Source organism: Acomys russatus, chromosome 2 (genome assembly GCF_903995435.1).
Source record: "Acomys russatus chromosome 2, mAcoRus1.1, whole genome shotgun sequence".
Classification (NCBI taxonomy): domain Eukaryota; kingdom Metazoa; phylum Chordata; class Mammalia; order Rodentia; family Muridae; genus Acomys; species Acomys russatus.
Window position 1 is genome coordinate 73,763,873 of NC_067138.1, and position 22,897 is coordinate 73,786,769.

Consider the following 22,897-nt stretch of genomic DNA (forward strand, 5'->3'; position numbering starts at 1 on the left):
CAGAAGGACTCAACATTTTCATTAAGTTGACTTGTCCATTTCTGAGTTCATGTTCAAAACCTCAATTCCTCCTCAATATGCTTTATTGATTAATTCCTTTTTGGATGCCTGAGTAAAGCACCAGTGCTTGTTCTCTAGAAGCTTCATAAATCTTATGCTACTAGTACTGAAGTGGGATTCAGGAGAAAAAATAGGTTACACTTTTCAATGGGTGTGTACACAAAGAGGTGTGTGTGTGTGTGTGTGTGTGTGTGTGTGTGTGTGTGTGTGTACAGTGTCACCTCCTTACTCATATAAGTTCATGTTCTCTCTCTGTTTTAATTTTTTAAAACCCATCAGGTTCAATTAATGTTGATTATATAACCTTGGGTATGGGGCCTGGCCTGGAGAGTGATTGACGTACTAAAGGTCATATTTTTTTTAAGAACAAACTGATGTGCCAACCAAGGGCAATGCTTGCAGAGAACCAAGACCCCTGTTCAGATGTAGCCGATGGACAGATGATTCTCCACGTGTGTGTGGGGAGGGCTTCTGTTGAACCTCTGTCATGCACTCTGGTGACCACGATTTTGTCACTGCCCCTTGGCAAGATGGTCTTGGGGGCACACAGAGAAAGGGGATGCAGGCTATCCTGATGAGACCTAATAGGCTGTGGCCAGACAGTGGGCTAGGCGGGCCTCCCCTATCAGATGTCTAGGAGAGGTGAATAGGGCAGAAGAGGGAGGAAGGTTGGAAAAGCAGAAGATAAGGGCAAGAGAATAGCAATTGGGATGTAATGTGAATATAATAAATAAAATATACATAAAAAGGAAAACTACCAGAAGCTTTCAAAATGCTAATATCTCGTAGGTTATGGGAGGGACTTCAGTCCCACTTCTCCCCACTCCATGCTGAGGTTTTGTCTCACTTGAGCTTGCTCAGGTCTTGTGCATGGAATCATAATCCCTGTGAGTTCTTACAGTCTTTTTAGCCCCTCTTTAGAAACCTCTGAAGAGAGGTTTAGTAAAGATACTCCATTTGGGGATCACCACTATTCAGTCTCGCATTTTCTGCAGATTCTAGATCAGGAGCTATATTAACTGGAGCTCTACTCCCCAGCCCCAAAGGTCCTGTGTCACTCACCCTTCACTTTGCCCCCAGTCACTTCGAACACACAAATGCCTGTGAACTGGGTCAGGGGCGTAACCTTCATGACAACTGCACTCCCCTGCAAGCAAAAAGAAACAGGTTTTGTGATACATTGCCTCTGCACATATGTGTGTTTTGCTTCCCTGGAAAAATAGTCAATTTGCCAGGGTTGAAAAGGACTCATGAAAAAAATGGTGCTGGCTCCACTGAAGACTGTGTGTTTAACACAGACTTCAATGCATACATTCATTTGCTCATTAAACAACTCATACACCTATCCAGTATTTTTTGAATACATTCAACCAATCTCTTAGTGTTACACCAGAGATGCAAAGATAAAAGGTAGAACTCAGTGGTTAATGGGGCTCACAGTTTGATAAGGAAGTAGCCAGGTAGTCACAGAGGGTTTATTTTCAAATATATATGCACATGTATATGCATATGTATATAAGCATATATACATACATATGCATATTTGATTACATACATATATTTTGTACATGTAGATATATATTAAAATGATAGCATATATGTATTGTACAAGTATAAGTAGAAATTTAAGTATTTTGTAGCAGAATGAACCATTCTTACTGATCCACACTTACAATCTTTGTTAAATGCCACCAAGTCTTTCAAGAAACTTGATTTCTTTTTGGAGAAGGTGGTTTGCTTACAGTTTACTTCTTTTGTCTGTCTGTTTATTTACCTCTCCTTACTTCTCCTCTGCTATCTCCTTTTTTTATTACTTTTCTTCTCCTCTGGTCTTGTTCTTTAGCTCTTGCATGTCTTCTTCCTTGTTTGGTCTGCACATTACTGTGCCCCCTTGTTTTCTTCCTTGGCCATGCCTGTGCTCTGTGCACGCATACAAAAGTGCCTCCTACCGGTCCATACTGTGTATAGTTTCTCCTCCCTTTGGGTAAGATCATTTCAGCATTACCTTCTCCATTTCCAAATTTCAGAATTTCTCAACAGTTTTCTGAAGGTTCCACTAGGTATTTTTGATAACTGCTCAGTGCATTTCTGAAGGTGTGAAGTTTTAAAGTTAAATTTGTTATTTTCCACCAAAGGTATACTTGTAAAAAGTTGACAGATGCTTTACCCAAAATATATTCTATATAAAAAAAATAATAAATTTAGGTGACACAGTGCTCTCAGTGGAGCAATTCGCCATGGGGATGATACACATGATTTCTTCCCAACTTTATTTTGAGAAGTTTTCGTGGCTGGGGCTGGAGCTCAGTGGTGGAGGACTTGTCTCAGGTTCTCTCATCAGTGTTCTAACAATGTATGGAATCATCATTCTGGAGAACTTGCTTAGAAACTTTCCTGGCTTAGCCTACTGCCTAGAAGAGCGTCAGCCCCAGTACTCAACAACATGAGCCCAGTGAACCACTAACTCTCAGCTATGTTTGGCACATTTCCTGCCTATTGATGTCTGATTGTCTTCATTCTTATCTTTTGGTGACTCAGTGATTCTAGTTAGCCTGGCCCACACTTTCACAACATGCTCAGAGGTATGTACCGTTTAATGTGGAGGATTTAGGGACTTTTCAATTTTAGCCTTTATTTTTTTCTTAGCATTTCACTTTTGAATCTTTTTGAAAAGTAAGGGAAAAAAAAAAAAAAAGAAAAAGAAAAAGAAACAAGGTAGCCACTTGGAAGTTACATTCTAGAGTTGAGGAGACTGGTAGGAGTCCACATATCAACTCAGGTAGATTTATCCCAAGCTGGCCTCACGAAAAACAACGCTTTCTGTCATCTTTGTTTCATTGAAGAGGATTCAGAGCTTCCAGGTAAATATGCTAATAAGCTCAAGCTCTTCGAAATACAAATTGTGAATTCTTTATTTTTTATATTTATTTATTTATTCTGAAAGAAACAGCAAAATTACACAAATCAATCAATTCTTTTGTTCTACTATGAGAGTTTGGAGTATTGAAATCCAGTCACCATGGCTGGAGATAATAATCTATACCTACTATACATCCTATAGTATATTGGGGTTTTTTCGACTTTGTGTAAACAAAGTGAAGATCATAGAAACAAGATACTTGGAAAAAACAGACTGTGAAACTCTCTTCAGAACTACTTGTTTCAAAGTGTTTATATTTATTCAGTAAGAATCCTCTTTTCAATGAGGAACCATGAATGTTATACATTTGACCTTCCATAAAGCCTTCTGAGAGAACCATACAAACCATTAAGTCACTCTTTGTATTAGAATGTGTCTTAATTTTTGTGTTGCCAATGCCTTGCAAATATATGACAAAGAGCTTGGACTTCATTAATATTGGTCAAAATGAAATGGTAGTAAAGGGTATATGGAGTTAGAGAATGGGTTAGGGATAGACTCTGAACTATTCAAACAATTGCTGAGGCACAGAAGGAAAAACAGAATAGAGAAACCTACATTTCTTATCCTCAGAGCATGTGGTAAAGCATCAGGGGGCCTTCTTGCAGCCAGTAATGTTTTCTGTAAGCTTTCCTCCACCACCATGCCTGGGGTGGTCCACTGAGTGGGTGTGCTTGTATGTGTGATTTAATAAGCTGGTTCTTGCATGAGGAAAGGAAATCAACTCAAAGGGCTGATAGCAGTAATTTACCAGTGGGGGAGGGGCAGGACTTGCTAATGATGTGTTAAAATGCAACAGCCCCTTCATGAAATATTCACCACTTTAAACACGTCTAATATTCAAGATTAAAAGTCCCGGGATTTGTCCTCGAGACTCCCAGAACTGATTTATGATCTGCCAAAAGACACAGACCCCGTGATTCATAATGGAGAGGTAAAATGTTTACTCTTAGCAAAGGGAACAGAAGTCAGGCTACAGTGAGCAAGGAGAAAGCTCCTTCGGTTCTTCCTAGCCTATCAGTGATTCCTCAGGAAAGGGCACACACAGTTCATTCACTGCCATGTCTTCTGGGGGATGTTTGTGATGGTGAGAAGTTTGTTCAGTGAAAGGGCAAGGCTGTATTTTTCTCTTTCCTCCTGGTGTGCTTACTAAACAAGTTTTTCTTGACTCAGATAGATCATTAATTACTGTCACTCATTATACAACAAATATGTATTTTGCAAATAAGAAGCAGCCACCCTAGGGGCTCCCATTGGGCTGTCTAGAGAATAGGAGGTAGGCAGAAGGCAAAGCCTACAGGCCTGGGAGCAGGCAGGCAGACCAGTTTTCAATGGTGTCCATCTAGCTTTGTGATTAGGGAAGAAGAGGTGGTGAGAATCTGCTTTATCTCTTCGATCTCAGTTTTCTCATCTATACAGTGGGTATGAAATGATGGCGATGTCACTATCTCACAGAGCACATTAAGGTAGAGAAGAGGAAAGGCTGCAGCTTAGGCAGACAGGAGTGATGGTCAACCTATTACTTTTCCTCCTCTTTAGCTTTAAGTCTAAGATGGTCATTGGTAGTGCCCACATATTCCCTAAGGATACAGATATTTTATCTTACATGGACTTCAGTTACTCCTTCTATGAAGTTCAGAGTCGGATTAAATGTCCATCAATTGTCAATACCAAGATTTAGCCATTTGCATTCCATTTCCAAATCCCTAACCTCTGCTCTCCAGACAATTTGTTTTAGCCTTGGCTATGATCACTCTTAGCAGTAGGCTGGGAGTCTCTGGCAACATCTCCATCAATGCCATAGCTATTGGCTTTATTGACTCCTCTTTGCTATTTTGCTGATTTAGCAAATTCTCCTCCACTTGCAACTAAGCATTTCCTCTTTGTCAGATGAAAAGCCTTTGGCAGCTAGAACCAAGCATTGTTAACCCCTTCCCTGGGCAAGCACTTTTCCCCACTGTGCCTCTGCATGCCAGCCTGTCAAGAACAGCTGTGCTGGGACATCCATTAGCATGCTGATTGTGAATGTCTGTGGTGCTTTGCATCTTTTGTCAATGTAAACACCCCTTTAGAGACATAGTAAGGACATAACCTTCCTGTTAGGGCTGAAGCTCAGCACCTAATTCACCACCTCATCCATTTAATAACCAAATACTAAAGACAATTCACGAGAGAGAGAGAGAGAGAGAGAGAGAGAGAGAGAGAGAGAGAGAGAGAGAGAGAGAGAGCGCTTTTTAGTTGTCCATTTCTCACACTAAACTGAAGGTTCTTTTTTGTTTTTGTTTGTTTGTTTTGTTGTTGTTTTTCCTTAGAAACAGAGTTTTTTTTTTTGTTTGTTTGTTTGTTTTGTTTTTTAATTGGTTTTGCTCCACACAGGGAATTTCAGGTTATCTAGCAGACCAGGGGCCCTTGTGGATAACCGGTAGCACGGTTTGGAGGCAGGTAGGACCAGCACAGCTAGTCAGGCCAGCACAGGGAGAGCTGGGACCTTCAAAACACAGAGCAACAAGGGAGGGCTGCAGCTGTAGTTGTGTATGTTTTGCCTCAATTCCAGGCCCCACTGGGCCCTGGATGGTGAGGTCTGAGGATCTTGGGAAAGCGAATACAGTTCCTCAGAATGCCTGCAGTATTTTAAGGCATTCTCTGGGAAGGGAAGGGTGACAAATATAACACAAAACCCCATGTGTTGTTTTGTTGAATCTGCCTGCAATTTCTATGGGTTCACAAACCACAAACTTTTGCAGAAGAGATGATGAAACCAGAAACATTTGAGGGCCAGCCCCTCTCTCACCGCACTGGGATAACCACAACCTGGCTATCCCAGCAAAAACCCCCATGTCTCCTGCCTGGTTAGTCAATCCTGAAAAGAAAACAAGGCCTGATGGGTAAAAAGGGAGCATAGATAGCACAGGCCTGTCATCTCAGCATTTTGGGAAGCTGAGGCAGAAGGGTTGTAGTGAGTTCCAGTCCAGAGTGGGCTACCAAGTAAGGCCCAGTTTCAAAAAATGAAACAATGAAAACACACAAACCCCCAAACCTCACATAGGGATGCTGATGTGAGGAGCTTGCACCCTTGGGTGCTAAGTAGCCTGTCTCCTCCTATCAGTTTGCCAGGTACTCAAGGGCTTTGGCTGTCAGCTGCTGAGCCCTGTGGGTAATTCTTGGGTAATTCTTGGGGTCCTATATGTATGCTGTCCCAGGCCGAAGACCTGGCTGCTTTGGTTGTCACCCTGAGTGTAGCCCATCTGCAGAGATGTGGAATATGACACAGGCTTGGAACAGATCCACAGGGTTTACACATTGATGACCCTGGCCTTGATGAAGATGGAGAGGTTTCCTAGGTGGTGTCACTTCTGCATAAAACAGTTGAACTTGGGGATAGAGACTGCCTGCAGCTTCTTCTCAACTGCGCATAGGATAAGCTCATCTTTCAGACCCTTCTGGAAGTCGGGGCCGATGGAGAGGTCTGGAGTCCCTCTATCCTGCTTCGGCATTCAGCTTCCTTCTGGGGATCATATTTGGACAGGAGCCGGTTCTTGACTTCAGCCGAAAGTCGATAGGAAGGACCCTTGTTTTTGTTTTTTGAGACAGGGGACTGTGCAGCGACAGCCCTGGCTGTCCTGGACTCATTTATAGATTAGACTGACTTTGAACTGCATGGAGCTCATGGCGCAGGACCCCAGTGCGGATCAGAGGGACTGGCAGAATGACAAGCTACAGGCAGATAGCCTGGGACCTAGTGTGTGTGTGTGTGTGTAATTTCAAGGAGTTTCTGCAAACATGTTGAATCACAATAAAATAGACCAGTAATTGATGAAGTACAGGTAACTGACTTGATTGACAGTGGGAAGGAAGGAAGCAAGCAAGCAAGCAGGCATAAGTTTAATACTCATAAATTCAGCTGATTTTATTTAGAATAATGTTGAAAAAACACTCCACTCACGACAGGTAAAATAATGCCAGTAAAATAGGCATTGTGAATAGGAGCTGAGGAAATGTCCAAAATAGAATCCTATTTCACCTCAGAGCAGAACGCCCCTTAAATATCCTTTAGTTCCAACCTTCCCACCTTCATTTTTCAGAAAGGGGAAGCCAATGTTCAGAAAGAAAAAATAGGGGAGGGGAATAATGGGAAAGTGGGGGGAGGGAAGAATGGGAGGATAAAGGGGATGGGATAAACATTGAGATGTAACAAGAATAAATTAATTTTAAAAAGAAAAAAAAGAAAAAAAAGAAAAATGTAGCCAAATCTCTGGACCAGTCTCTGGGGTAGCCCAGGTAAGAACCAAGGGCTTGTATCTACCACAACTGTCAGAGTTCTTTCGGCAGCTTTGGTGGCAGAAATTTTTAGTGTATCTTGAAACCATTTTAAAGAAACTTTTACCCTTTTTACTCCTCTGATATTTCTGAATTTCCTATAATGAGAATATTACATTTCCAAGCAGGTATTATAAAAAAGGTAAAATGAATTTGAAATATCCTTAAGCACATTAAAACCACACATTAGTATGTGGTTAATAATGCAGACCTAAAAAATGTTTAATCTCTTCATTAAAGTGGTTCCCATAAGGGAGTTCAATTAAGCAAATTTCCATCATGCTTGTTACTAGAACTCAGTATTATTGGCTACAGATGAGCTGTGTTGGCTTTAAAATATTTACTCTCCTTGTCTCTTCAGGCCTATTTAACGAGTTCCCACTTTATGTTACAAGCATTCTCTTTTCATAAACTCTAATACAAAGACAACAGCACCCCATTGATCTTGGGCAAAGCAGACTTATCTTTATCCAAAGCACTTCAAACTGAACAGTGCTTTTCCATTAATTACATATGGCCAATGGGCTGCTGAAGTGGTCGGCCTTGGAAAATTCTTGCTCTTGATTCAAATCTTGCATTTGTTACTAGAACTGGTATAAACAGGTCAAGTTGTTTCTTTCTCTGAGGATTTTTCCTTTCATATAGCAAGACTGAGACCAAGCATCTGCTGGAAATTTCAAGAGATATACTCTTAAAATCCTTAGCACAGTCTTGGGCACACCTGTTGCTGAAATTATTATACATCCTTGAGTTCTTGTTGCTCCTGAGTGGAAGAGACCCATTCGAAATCTTGTTTTAGTGGAAGGAAAAGGTACTTAGTATCAAGTATGGCTTTGTGTTTGTTTTTGCTTTTTTTTTTTTTTTTTTTTTTTTTGGTTTTTCGAGACAGGGTTTCTCTGTGTAGCCTTGGCCATCCTGGACTCACTTTGTAGACCAGGCTGGCCTCGAACTCACAGCGATCTGCCTGCCTCTGCCTCCCGAGTGCTGGGATTAAAGGCATGCGCCACCACGCCCGGCACTTGTTTTTGCTTTTATCTACAGGGTTTGGACTTGTCAAAGGAGACAATGCCCATGACTCTTCATCTTTCCAGAATCCTTAGTGCCTATTTTCTTGGTTTGGGGCATCTTCTGTTGAAGGAGGTACACACAGATTCAGAGCATAGGCAGAAGGCCGCTCTGTTGCCTTAAGGAATATACTGGATATGTATGTACAGTCTTTTTCATCAGCCTGGTGTTCTGGTTCCCATCCTCCTCCACGCCCCTGTCATCCTCCTCTGATTCCATTTTCACTTCCTTCCAGCTCAGTCATCACTTATCATCACAGGCCAGGGATGTTGCTTGCTGTTCACTTTCCTATTTACTCTTTGTGTCCCTGTTGTTTGGAAAAGACAACTCCCAGGCCTCCCAGAGCACTGAACATGACATGCTTTCCTATTATGACTGCAGTGGGCCAAAATGATCTCTTTACCCCCATGTCTCTGTGACCTTATCCTGGAGTCAGGAGCAGATCAGAGGGGTAGTCAAGAATGACGTTAATGAGGGCCAGATTGTTGGATAAAGTAACGGAATATAGCTGACATACTGCATGCTCCTTTCTTCTGCAGTGTTCTCTGAGCCATCATGGGAGGGAGGTTAATATAGATTTCACATTTATGGGTGAACTCTGACTGACACTGGAGGAAAAGGGTCATTTGAGATATACTTGCAGACTCTCAGGAAATTTCTTACTCTAGGTATGTTACACAAAAAGGTATATGTATGTATATATGTGTATATGTATTTGTATGAGTGTATGAATGCATGTATGTGAGTATATGTTTATGTGGATGTACAGGCACATGTGAAAGGTTGAAGAGAACATTGGATGGTCTCTTCTATTACTCTACCTATTCCTATGATGCAGGGTTTTTTTACTTTTCATGGGGTGCATGTTTTTTTTTTTTTTTTTTTTTAACGTATGCTGAAAGCCAGCAAGCCCCAGTAATGCTCCTGTCTTTTCTCCTATGGTGCTGATGTTATAGTTGTGAATGGGATGAGCGTCTTGTTATATTGGTGCTTGGATCTGGACATTAGTCCTCAGGATTGTGCAGTAAATTCTCTTAATTCCTGAGTCATTTCAGTAGCCCCTGAGGTGCCTTAATTCGCCTCCTTGAGAAAAGCAGAGGCCGGTACTAGAAGAGTGGATTTATGGGAAGAGAGATCTGAGGTTGAGAAAGTATAAGAAGCAAAAGAAACTTAAATGGGATTGTGATTATTTAAAAGGAAGGAGATAATTACAGTAGTTTTCTATGTAACTAATGCCATCAAGAATTACATTTCAACTGGGCATGGTGGTGCACGTTTATAATCCCAGCACTCTGGGAGGCAAAGGCAGGTGAATCTTTGTAAGTCCAGGATAGCCAAGGCTAAGCAGAAAAACCATGTTTCAAAACACACGCACACACACACACACACACACCCCAAAACAAAAAAATAAAAGAACAAAAAAATCCCAAAGAATTACATTTCAAAGCATTGTTCCCTCTGCAAATCACTTTTTTCTCTCTGTTTCAGTCTTTCCATCTGTAAAGTGAGAAGGCAGAATTCACAGATGCCAAAACACCCTTCCAAACATGGTCAAACATTGGTCCTCTGACACAATCTGGTTTTGTTTCTTAAAGTCAGCATCTGTCCTGTTAGTGGATGAGTGGGGATGACTGGAGTATTTGGGAATGTGGGCTGGAATTGGTTCACTGAGAAACATGGCTGGAGTGAAACAAAACAGAGCACCAGTAGGAGCTTTATACAGATTTTCTGTGTAGATGTTGCTCAGCCAAATTGCTGTTCCACCTGGGGCAGCTTCCTTACTTCCTTGAGATTCAGTTTCTTTATCAATGCAATGAGACAGAGTGCTGACAGTGATCAGCTTTGAGTAGGTGTCTTCAACATCTGCTCCTTTCCAATGTCAACAAGAGTTCAGCCTTGTTCATTTCAAAATCACTGAGTACCAAGTTGTAAGCCTGTGTTTAGGAGCTGCTTTTCCATTGTTATTCATGTGTGGGCCTCTGAGGAAATTGTAAGTATGGGTTGAAAGGTTCCACTCACCTGGGCTGATCAGGTCTAATTGACATTGGTTTTGTCCTTGTGAAAGACACACGTAAAGTGATCTGGACTGATGAGAAGCCATCAACCACCAGGTCAAGCAGAGGCCCCTGACCCATGGCTCAGCCAAGGCAATGCTTCTTCACTGTTTTCACTGCTCTTTTCTAATCTCATCCAGTTTTGAGTGAACAAAAGAAATGGTTGTCTGCATATTAGTGTCAAAGAGGAAAAAGAAGTCTCCCTGAAAGCTTTATTCTATTGAGGATTCAGACAGAATGGGGCCTTATGTGCCAACAGTCTGGAAAGGTTCAGAGTGGACATCTCTGACCATTTGGAAGGATTTGAGTTTACTTGAGGTACACAAGACACCAAATAGACGCAAAGGTGCAATCACTGATTCCAGCATTGCCTCTCTCTTTTGTCTTGCTTCCTCTGTGTTTCTCAGATAAGCTGAGATTCATGGGGAGCTAGAAGACTCACCCTTGTAAGGCAGTAGGCAGCAGTAAGGGAGCCATGGCACTGGAGACTGAGTCTTCACCCCTTACCAGATGAACATTTTGTCTAGATGGACCACTGCACTGCCTTCATTTTTTCCTTTCTTTTTTATTGCTTTGTTTTGTTTTGCTTTGTTTTTCTTTTCTTAAAACAAGTATTCAGGTTCAATCAAACAATTATTCATGGGAAGTTAAAAGGGCTTGACTGTAATGCTGTGGAGATTCCAGAAGGCTGTGAAGAAAGGGCAACCATTATTTGGCACTTACCACAGAAGGTGAGGGCCTCAGGATGACCTCTCCAAATCTCACAGTTCTGCTTTGACTAACAACACTCATAACTGATGCAGAATATACAATGCTTTATGAAGTTGTGCCATCCTTGCACCTGGCCATGCAAATATTCTCTGCATTGTTCCAGTTTTAGTAGATAAGCTGCTGAAACAAGTGCAGAGATTTCATTTATGTATATATGTGTTTGACAGTGTGCCCATTCCATACACATATCTGAAGATGCTAGAAGAAGGTGTTAAAATTCCTGGAACTAAAATTACAGGCAGTTGTGAGTCTCCTGAGCTAGATTCTGGGAAACAAATTTAGATAGCCTGTGCATAGTCTCTTGAGTGCTAAGCCATCCCCCCACCTCCAAATTGATACACTTCTTGGCCTCTGTTTACTAATCAGAAATAGGCATGCTAAACCAACATTATTTATCAGAAGTACTGTAGATAACACAATAAACAACTGCTGTACTGTTGGACACAAAGACATTCCTTGCTAAGTGGAAATAATGCCATTATGCCTGCTGCTATCATTGAGAGCATCATTGGTGCTAAGGTTCAGGTGGGACTATTTCCTGCTTAGTTTGGTAAATTTCCATCTCTATGGCTACAGTTTCCTTCTTAAGTTCCTACTATGGTACATGACTTTTTTCCCCCAACCTCACGTAGACTTTGTCTTATCTCTGTTCCAAAGTTAAGACTTCTTCAGTATCATTGTGTTTGTGGCTGTGTTTCTCTTCACTTGTTATCTGAACCTGGTACAGGGAAAATGAAGACACAGAGATACACTCATTCAAGTTTCTTCCTTTAAGGGCTAGGCGAAACATACATCACCAGTACAAGGTGTGGTGTGGTGTGAGTTGAAAGTAAAGGGTGTGCAAAGAGCCACTGAACCAAAGAAAGAGGCCTAGTGCGTGTGCGCTCTCTGTCTCTGTCTCTCCTCTCTCTCTGTCTCTCTGTCTCTGTCTCTGTCTCTGTCTCTGTCTCTCTCTCTCTCTCTCTCTCTCTCTCTCTCTCTCTCTCTCTCTCTATCTCCCTCTTCGTTAGGGAGTGCTTTTAAAGAGTAAGGCTATGGTAGACATGGAGGATAGAAAGACACATGGAAAGGTCAGTAAATTCTGGGTAGTGTTAGAATATCTGTGTGTTTCTTGCTAGTTCATGTCATCCTCAAATGACCCTCTGAGATAGGTTCAAATGCTATCTATCTGATAAACAACCAAACTGAGCTTAGAATGGGTTAAGTAACTGCCTTGCTAAAGGCCAAGATCTCCAAGACTCAATGGGAGCACTATTAGAATCCGGTAACCCTGCCTTCAGAGCCTGTGTTGCAATGCTATGGCATACTTCCTTCCTTTCATTGGATTAATTCAACTTCCAGACCAAGGGAAGCAGAGCAAAGGCAGATCATAGAATAGATACTAACTGGGCATCTGTGTTTCCTTGAGTCCGTGGAATGTTTCCTTGAAGCAGTGGTGCTAGACAAAACTGATGCTTAAGAATCTTGCTGAGGTTTGGGAGACATAGGGAACCAGAGCTTGGAATCTTTGTGTCTTCAAAAATAATCACTTTCAAATGCTGAGTCCAGGAGCAGAGAGAGTTTAAAGAAGCCAGGTAAGGTGTCAGAATGGGATTTGAACTCAACAACCTTGCGATTTTGTAAAATCACCTGCCTCTGACCCAGATTCAGATCCCTAATTTCCATGTTAATCACCCCTGTTCTATCCATTCACAAATATAAAGAATGCTCAATGAATGCACCATAAATATTGCTTTCAATAGCTACAATTATTGTGAGAGATACTGATTAAACAAATGCCCCTTCATGACATGGCTTTTAGTCTTGTCCCTTTGATTATAACTTAAAAGAAAAGGTTATAGAATTCTTATTGAGATTAGCAAGTCTTTTTGCTTTTATCTTGCAGAAACATCTTATGAGCAGGAGCTAACGCTGTCTAGGGTTTGCAGAACAGGGAAAAGGTGGAAACTCTTGGATAATTAATTTGGATTAAGTTTCCACAATGACAACCAAGGTGGTTAGGATTTCAACCCCCTCTTCACAGGACTGTAGAACCAGAAAATGGCATCATAACATGAAAGAAGCAAGAGCTTAGCATCACCCCTTGTCTTGTGCAGTCACCATGATAAAGCCACTTTGTCACCCACTGTACTTTTTTAGTATTTTAAAGCCTTAAAATGAGGTAATGTGTTCATCAGTGGCCTGAGCTATTTTTCTGTACACTGCTTGGTGGCCTCCTTCAAGCTACTTCACCCTTCTGAGATTCATTATTCTTATCTAAAATATGGGCAACATAAGCTCTGTCCTCTCCAATCAATGATGATGCTATGAGGATAAAATATATACTTAAGCTAATCAGAACATCTGAAGATTAATAGTGAAGTTGTTGCCTATATGAACAAAACTCAAAAAAGCAAAGTGAAATATATAAAATAAATTAAGTTAAGGGTAATTACTCATTTTATAAAAGATTTATTCACTTCAAATAGGAGAGAGAGAGAGAGAGAGAGAGAGAGAGAGAGAGAGAGAGAGAGAGAGAGGAGAGAGAGAGAGAGAGAGAGAGAGAGAGAGAGAGAGAGAGAGAGAGAGAGAGAGAGAGAGAGAGAGAGAAAGAGAGAGAGAGAGACTGACTCACTGATGTATTTCTCTCTGAAGTATCAGCTATCTTGGGGACCATAGAATCAAATTGCATTCATACAATCAAAGCTGAAGACCACTGAGTTTGTAACAAATTATTTTGGCATCCCCACATGCCAAGCCTATGTCATTGATGTCACAAAACATGATAGTCCAGAGACTCAAAGGGGCTTGCAAAGGCTGGGATTCAAAGGGCTCTAAGCTACACATGAACTCTGCCTTTACCCAGCCATCACATGATGGACATGGAGGAGCTACAGGCAGTTATGTGATGTCTCTACTGCAGGAGAACCTCAAGCTAACCTCCATTTCCGTCGTAGGCAGACAGCAAGAGTATAGCTGACTTCACAAAGAAACCAGGGAACTGTCATAGCCAGTCCTCTCCATCTGGAAAACTCATGTGACATAAAACTTGCACTTTGCTGAACCCAATTAACTCTCACGCTAATCTCAATGTCATTTGATGGTGTTTGGCTCAATGCTCTCCCTTACTCCCTTGTCAAAAGGTTGCTTCCTGACTTTCCTTTTTAACATTCATTCTCTCTGTTTCTGCCACTGCCTCAGTCTCCCCTCTTATATATTCTTCTGTGGTACTGCCTTCCTCTATGTATATCTATATATTCTGCATTGTCTGCTTTTCTCTATGGCTGTCTTTCATAGCACTGCCGAGAGGAACTTGAGATTTCAGTCAGGGAAGCCCATATTAAACACACAGAACCACCTTAGTTTTCTTATCAGCAAAGCAATTACAAAAAGCCATCTACGTCAGGACATGCTATAAGGATTAAATAAAATACTGTCCATGAAGATACCTTCAAACAAAAATATACAGCCACATCATGTTAATCTCATACCTTCTTTCCATCAATCTTTCCTTCCTCTCCCCTTCCCTCCCTCTCCTTCTCTGTGCTCTACTCTTCACTTCTTCTTCCTTTCTACCTGTCCCACTCACTTAGCGTCTATTAGCCTCCACAAGCCATGCACACACCAGTCTCTAGCCCCTTCCTTTCCTTCAGTGATCTAATTGTGAAACACTGTAGTTCTAATTATTGAAGCACACATTCTTTCACAAAATACTTTTATGGTATATTTCCTTATATATTATGGACAATCATCATGAATCAATCCTCAAGCAATATGTGTCCAAGTACCACATAGTGGGCTTTACTAGAACCTCACTTTCCTGTTTTGTCCATTTATTTTCAATAAGAGGTTGCATCAGGTTGTCCTACTGCACAGAACAAGAGCAACTGGGCCACCTGACTGGTCAGGTGTGCCCTATATTACTGATTGCTATGGCCTGAGGGAGTCTTCCAGTGAGGCCACATAAGTCCATACCTTGTCCCCTGCTGCCTGATATAAACCCAAACACATTTAGGGAAGTTCTTTTAAGAAGCCTTTCAATAACATAACTAATAGGCCGACACACACACACACACACACACACACACACACACACACACACACACACACACACACTTCTTAATCACACTATACAAAAGCAGCCTGCAGTGAAAGGAAAGGGGAGAGGATGATGTGAAGCAATGGGCAGGCCCCCTAGAGATGGAATCAAATCCCCAGAAAAAGGCTCATTCTATGGCAAAGCACTATGTTTTCAACAGCTCCCAGGAGTTCCCTTGTGCTTAGAAATCTGTCTTTGTGTCTTCCACTCCATTGTGATTAAGTCTTTTGTAGTTCATCATTGCAAACTCTGGGGAGTCTGTTTTGCCCCTAATTTAATAACTTCTATTTGCTTAACTTGTGTATTTGCTATAGAATGCACTAAGTACTTTGCACTGATTACAATCATCATAATAATACAGTAAAGGTGAACACTTTTTCCTTGTTAAAAAAAAAGCAGGCAATTGAGTCCTGGCGAAATTGATTTGCTAGAAAATATACCAACAGACAAAAGCAGAGTCATTTTTGTCTGATTACAATGCCTGAACTCCTCCTATCTCATCCCTTCTGCCTTTCCCAATCCACACAGCACACCACTTTCCCAGATAGATTATCTGTAGTCTCTTTTATGGCCCCTCCTTGGTAACTGAGTCAACTTTGGACTCAGTGTTTATGAAATAAGGACATGCATGAAACCTGGAGGAGACAGCATGCCTTAAATATCCTGCACTGAAATGCTTATCATGAATGAATGTTGTTGAACACACCTCTGCAAGATTAGTCCTCCACAGCATTGACAGAAGCCAACACCACCTTTTTGTGTTAGAAAAGACATGCAAAATGGCTGTCTTCATGGGCCTCTGTGACCAACAATTAGTAAAAACGTTGCCTATACTTGGCACAGATTTTCACTGAACAGTCTATGGCTTCTTAGAGCAGCTTTATCTTCCCATGCAAGCCTTCTATGCCCAATCTTTCCCACCCGGTATACTATACATCAGGTTTCTTTAGAGTTTTGTTGCTGTTTTCCATATTTCTTTAGTTTTGGTTGACCCTACCCACATGCTTTCATCCTTTGCATTTCCCCAAGACCACACATTCTCTGGTCATATGTCATAATGAAATCAAGCCTAGGCAGAAGCTTCTTCCCTGCTGACTAGTCTTCAGTGTACCTAAAGTTGCTCTTTGGGTTGGTAGGTGAGAATTGTCTTCCACAGTCTTATTCAGCTATTAGACCTAACATGCTACACTATTAACCTGTCAGGCAAAATGTGGTCAAGAATTAATAGTATTACCTGTCAGACTTTAAAAGATACCAATGATTGTGCAAGTACAGACCATCAGTTAATAATGAGGCACTCTTTATACTTCGTGTCCAAAACTCATTTACTCCACTCTGGTTCCACCCCTCTCTGAGTTCAGCAAAACTCTGTTCAGTCCCTTACTTTTTCACTTATTTCAGTAGTTCTCTTTTCCTCTTGTCATAAGTCTTTGGTGTCATCTTCTGCTTGGTTTTTATCTCCAAACACAGCATGAAAACTGAGACTGAAGCTTTCTCAGGTATTAGAGTCATAGGAAATAGATTCCTCAATTTTGATGTCAAACCATGAAATCAGTTTGCTGCCACCTCCATGGTGCTCTTTAGCTACTTTAGCCCATAATTTCCATTCCTGAGCACACTGTCTGACATCTAATTGGTGCTCACTAAACAAAAGCAGTGAATGAAATGCAGTGTTTGGATTCTGACTACTTCTTCCCACCAATCCTGTTAATATCTACTGGAAGCCACTTTCATCTGTGGCCTGTATCCTCATACTGGGCTTCCTACTGGTCTCCCTACTCCTGCCTCTATTCCTCATAGTTTTTTTCCTCAATAGTTGGTACTTTAATAATCATCTTAAAATAGAAGCTAGGCAAAGTCTGTCCTTCAGCTCAACATGCTCCAGCAGTTCACAACTGCATTCAGGGTGAAAGCAGGAGAGCAAATGGATATAAAGCTCTTGGTTATGCCTTCATCCCATCTTCTAACACTTCTTAGTTTATAATGCAGAACATCATATTTTGACTATTTTCGTTGTAAATGTGAGGCTCAATCTCTGCTCAAAGTCTTTGCACTTGCTCACATTTTTACATGAGTGTTGATTTTCCTGGATATTCGCAATGCAAGCTTTACACACTCACCTAGTCAATGACACCCACCTTGAATAATCAGTGAAAATATATAATCCCATTCCCTCTTCAGAGTGAACACACACACACACACACACACACACACACACACACACACACAGAGACAGAGAGAGAGAGAGAGAGAGAGAGAGAGAGAGAGAGAGAGAGAGAGAGAGAGAGAGAGAGAGAGATCCGACATCATAATCACCATCTCCACATTTGCTCTACTTTATTTACTACATTACATATAATATATAATATATATAATACATATAATGTTACATAGATTTTTTCTCTTGTCGACCTCCTGCCACCATGAAATCTGAACTCCATGATGGAACGGGCTTTATAGTATGTTCATCCTGTCTATACCTTTATCATGCTTCCACTAAGATTCTTCATAAATATCTATTGACTGTTAAATAAAGAAATATATGACTGAGTAAAAAAATACTCAGTGTCAAAGCACTGAACCAATTCCTTAAGAGAGATATTATGTCATCATGTTTCCTCTAAAGATACGAACATAGTAAATGTATTAGGGTTTAAAAGCTATAGGCTTGTGACTCTTTAACCCTATTTTCACAGCTCAATCTGAAAATTAATCAGCATGCTCATGTTTCAATAAAACTTTATACTAAATAACAGTTGCCCAGTGGGGTATAATTTGAAGACACTGCAGTGGCAGTAAGTTGGTCCATATTTGTTTCATGGTGAATTCCATGATATTATATACTACCTCAGATGGTATTGTCACTAAAAATATTTTCAATGGGAGGAAATGTACCAAAATATTATTCAGTTATTTATTCTTTCACAGTACTAACTGAACTTGTTGCAGCAGTGGTCATACTGTATATCTGATTTCGTCAGCATGGCAGCCACTGGCCACATGTGATGCGCACTTCAAACATGGAAATACAGCCAATAGTCTGAATCTTCACTTTTGTTTCACTACAATGAATTTGTATTTTACTAGCTACCAGCACACAATGCAACTCTATCATCATCATTATTTAGATTCATGACCCATCTTTGCCCTTCTTTCTCACTACTCTAAAAGCCTTTTGTGATGGCCAGAACACATGGTAACCATGCTTTTATTTAGGATGTTGTAATGCTTACTTCATTCACTCTGTGTTTTTATCACAGCTGTAATAATAACGTTTGTTTTGGTTTACATTCAAGGCTCATGTGTTAAGTGCTTAGTGCATTGATCTAGTTTAATCCTCATAATAACCCTCCAAGGGCTGCTTATCTTATTACTTCTGTTTCATTGGAAGGAAAACTGGAGTGCAGGGAAGGTTATCAACACATCCAAAAACTTCAGATCAGAGTGGATGGGGCTTGGATTTCACTCCTGGATATTTAGATGCACAGCATACATTCTAAATCACCACTCTTTATTAAATGTAGAAACTTGTGTTGGTCCCAGTTTCCTAGGTGTCTGAGCTGTGTCTTCTCCAAAATCAGGAGTTCTCTAAAGACAAAGAATATAAAACCATTTGCTTTCCACAAAGATTTTAATGTAAGTAAAGTCCCAAAGAGAAAAACTGACATGTCCAAAGATCTATCATGAAGTATTTGCAAATATAAAAGTGAATTTCATGAGATTGGTCTTTAAATCCAGTGTGTCATCTTATCTGCATTAATTCTAGTATTCATTATTAAACAGTAGGGTATGGTGCACGGTGACATGGGTCTGGGGACAAAGTAGTGAACAATGAAGAGAGTTGTGACAGTTATACAGCATGCAACTCCATAGACAGCTAGTAATTAAATATGGAATGATACAAATAAATGCATAATTACAGGTTGTAATTGCAATTGATAACATAGACTTGTGGTTCAGAGAAAAATCTCTGAATCCAGACCTGAATGAAATCTACACTCTACAGATGACTTCAGGAAAAAAAAATTATTTGTGATTTAATTTCTTCAGTTCTAAAATGATGATAACAATATGTTCTTATATCAATTTAAATACATATATTTTCACATATAATACTCTTGACAGTTCCTAGAGCAGTTTGGTGATAATTGGCAGCATCTTCTTAATGGATATAATACCAGTACAAATGCAAATTTCTGGTTTGACTACAATATGATTGCATAATTGTATCTATTTGATATGTCTATTAAGACATTAAGTGAGATATCTATGAAGGAGTTAGAAGAGTCTAAGACTTCTACCTCAGTGGGTTCTACTCATCCAGCTTAATATGAAGGAAAAGTATGAAGGAAAAGAGTATCAGAGCACAGCCCTAAGAATAACCTGACCTAGAAAGGTACGTCTTTGAGGGTGTGACATTAAGCTGAAATGCAAAGGGTAATGTGAATAAAGTAGATGAGCTCATAGAAAAAACAAGGGTGGTGAGAGGTAGACAGTTCTATGTAGAGAGAATAGCACCTGCACAGCCCCTGTCATAATAAGCAGAAGTAACCCAGCATTAGCAGGTATAGAACACTTTGTAGCATAGTTTGTAGTAGTAGCCTATTACTACTAGTAGACCTAGTAGCTGTCTATCTCAACCAGACATTAACCATTGTCACATATTTAAAAACTTCCGTTAATAAAATTACTATTATAAAATTCTACAAATATATTTTGATGACAGTCTTTACTGTTTCAAATAGCAGGGCATGATTGTCTGTAGTTGAATAAATTTTCTAGATATACTTGGATAAAATTAAACAGTATATAGTTTAAATGTCAAAAGAATATATATGTATGATTCTACTTTTAAGCACAACAAAATCATAGGCCACCATCTCATTTGTTACTTTGCAATGTGAAATTTAACATCTTTCAAGTTCCAAGGCAATATTGTCTTGACTTTCAGTGACACTGGCAAGTTCTTTATAAGGAAAAGTATTCACAGTCCCTTTTATAGAATGCTGTAACCTTCTTGTCCTCAATTTTTGAACAGTCAAGCTTGTTGCATGCTGCTGTAGCCTCTCTAAAATTTCATGACCTCATCTTTGACCCAGATCACCCGCTTTTAAAAGACCACAATCCTTTCATACAACATAGCATTTCACAAAACTCTCAACCCAAATATTGTAAGAGAACCAAGAAGAGATATAAAATAATTTCTCTGCAATTCATAAATGATTGAATAGACCCATCTCTTGGTTCTGCACTGCCATTCTGTGCTTCTCCTTAATCCAATTGGGTCCTTTTATTTTTTCAAGTCAACTTATTTTGTAAGTTCTTTGCTCAAAGAATTCATGTCTACCTCTGAGAATTCTCTGTAAATACCTGCTACAAGGTAAATGCCATGATGTCTTCTTCTTTTCAGTGCTGAGTAAACTCTCTTGCATGATAGTTTATAAAAAATAGTAGTTTGTCATCAGTCTTGGTTCAAATTCCAATAGTGTTGCTTTGCAAATATGTCAATCAATCCTTTTAATATAAAACTTGTATATGCAAAATAGAAGTAATAACTGCACAGAAGTGTGCTTATTAAGACCAAGATAATTATGCAAAGTCTTACCATAATGCTGCATTGACAATATATACATAATGAATTACAAATTCTACCACTGTCATTTTAGTATTTGTGTATCTTTTGATATCACACCAAAAACTTACAATTACCTCTCTTAACCATGTGTCTGGCCATTTTCTACCACCCCCATCTGCTGTACACAGACAATGAACCTGCATCAAATGCCTCTATCTGAATAGAGTAAATGCCTTTACAACCAATTTCATTTTATGAAATGTAAACAGAATGATTGTGGTTATACTTTCAATGATTTTTTATCAGAAGTGGTTTCAAGAACTTGTTTCTATTATCTGCCATGCCTAAATAAAGAATTAATGATAGTCACTAACTCATAGTTTCAACAAATTATGTTTGATCCAGGATCTTAGGATCAGGGTGATACTTCCTGGAGTGTTAGCCACTGTACCAATTATTAACTGAAGGATAGCATTCTTGTTTCACTTCAGTTGATGGAAAATTGGCTGTGGCCAGCTCATGACAGGTGATTTTCAGAACAAAATTAGCTTGATATGTCTCTATTTAGTAAAGGCTTACATAATTTAGCAACATCTTCAGCAACACCCTACCAAGCATTATTCATAGTGCTGACACTGAATTAGCATCTAACTCGTTGACCAAAGCCTGATCCTAGCAATTGAACGTGATATTCACCGACCAGTATATCCATCCATCCATAAGATGATTCATTCATACATTCAAAATACAAGCCCAGAAACTGTTCCAAGAAAGCCAAGTCTTTCTAAAATGCTTACTTGTAAAGTAAGCTCTCCTCCTAGTCTGTGTCAATGATACCACCCATTATTATTTCTAGGTTATTAAACTGCATCTCATGCATACTGTCCCAAATCAACATATATCATAGAAGGCCTACAAATCTCAATATTACTTTCTCTTTTGAATCAGGAATATTCTCCATCCTTGAGAACTCTTAGTCTTTACAGTTTTATAAAACCCTTTGTGGTCCTTTCAACTTTATGAAGGCAGGTCCCAAAATATAATCGACATACACTATAAACATTAGAAATGATAGGTACAGACAAAGATCACCATATGCTATAACTATACACATTTTGTTTTCATTTCATATTCTATTTCAAATAAAAAGTAACTATTGAAGATATGGAACTAAGCTGTTTATGATGGTTGAATATGAGTTAAGTTTATCTCAGTTGTCCAGAGCAAATTCCATTTTCCATAAATAGCATTTATAAATTGTTTCAATTGTACTTACGTTCTAATTTTTTAGTTCTTAGAAGGTCATAGAAACTTTAATGCCAAGCTGGAAATTATCTTAGGAATCATTTTAGTGTTGCAATTTGTATCATGCTACTAATTTACTGAATTGGCAAACTTGCTGGACCTTTTGTGTCCCTGATTCTCCTTATGAGATCAAATTTCTTGATGTCTAAAGACCATTACTGCATTAGAATATATTCTCACTTAAAATTTTGCTAAAGACAAGTACTCTAAAGCCCACAGTGTATAACATGTCCAAGGGCAAGTTCAAACTTGTGTCAAGCCTGGCACTAAGATTGGTAGTCTGTAATGTTTTTCATTCTGCATGATTAAAAATCATACAAGGATTGAGTAAAATGCCAATGTATAAATGTATAAGAATTCTAGCTAATTTTAGCTCTCCTTACTCTAATAGATTCTAACATGAAGAGGTAAAAATAGTATCTTATTTTTTCCTTTATAATCTAATGTTGTTACACATTGCTTAAGTAATATAAACATTTCATGAAGATGCTATAACTACAGACTCATTGCAAAAATAAGAGTAACAAACAGTGATTGATCTCATGTACTTCACTACTGCAATACTAAGTTTGGTCTTTTGTTTTGTTTTGGTGTTTGGGTTGTTTTTATTGAGACAGGGTTTTTCTGTGTAGCCTTGGCTGTCCTGGACTCACTTTGTTGACCAGGCTGGCCCCAAACACATAGATATAGACCTGCCTCTGCCTCCATGACTGCTGAGATTTCAGGCATGCACCACCATGCCTGGCACTTCT

General features: G+C 39.6%; 1 protein-coding gene across 3 annotated transcripts in view; it reads right to left on the reverse strand.

Annotated features, from left to right (window-relative positions):
• Astn2 (astrotactin 2) overlaps positions 1-22,897 on the reverse strand; it is a 985,961-nt gene that overhangs the window by 515,256 nt on the left and 447,808 nt on the right. For all 3 annotated transcript variants that reach the window (XM_051163215.1, XM_051163211.1, XM_051163209.1), the window contains one exon: positions 1,123-1,207. In XM_051163215.1, coding sequence (XP_051019172.1) covers positions 1,123-1,207 — 85 coding nt within the window. The remainder of the gene's footprint in view (positions 1-1,122; positions 1,208-22,897) is intronic.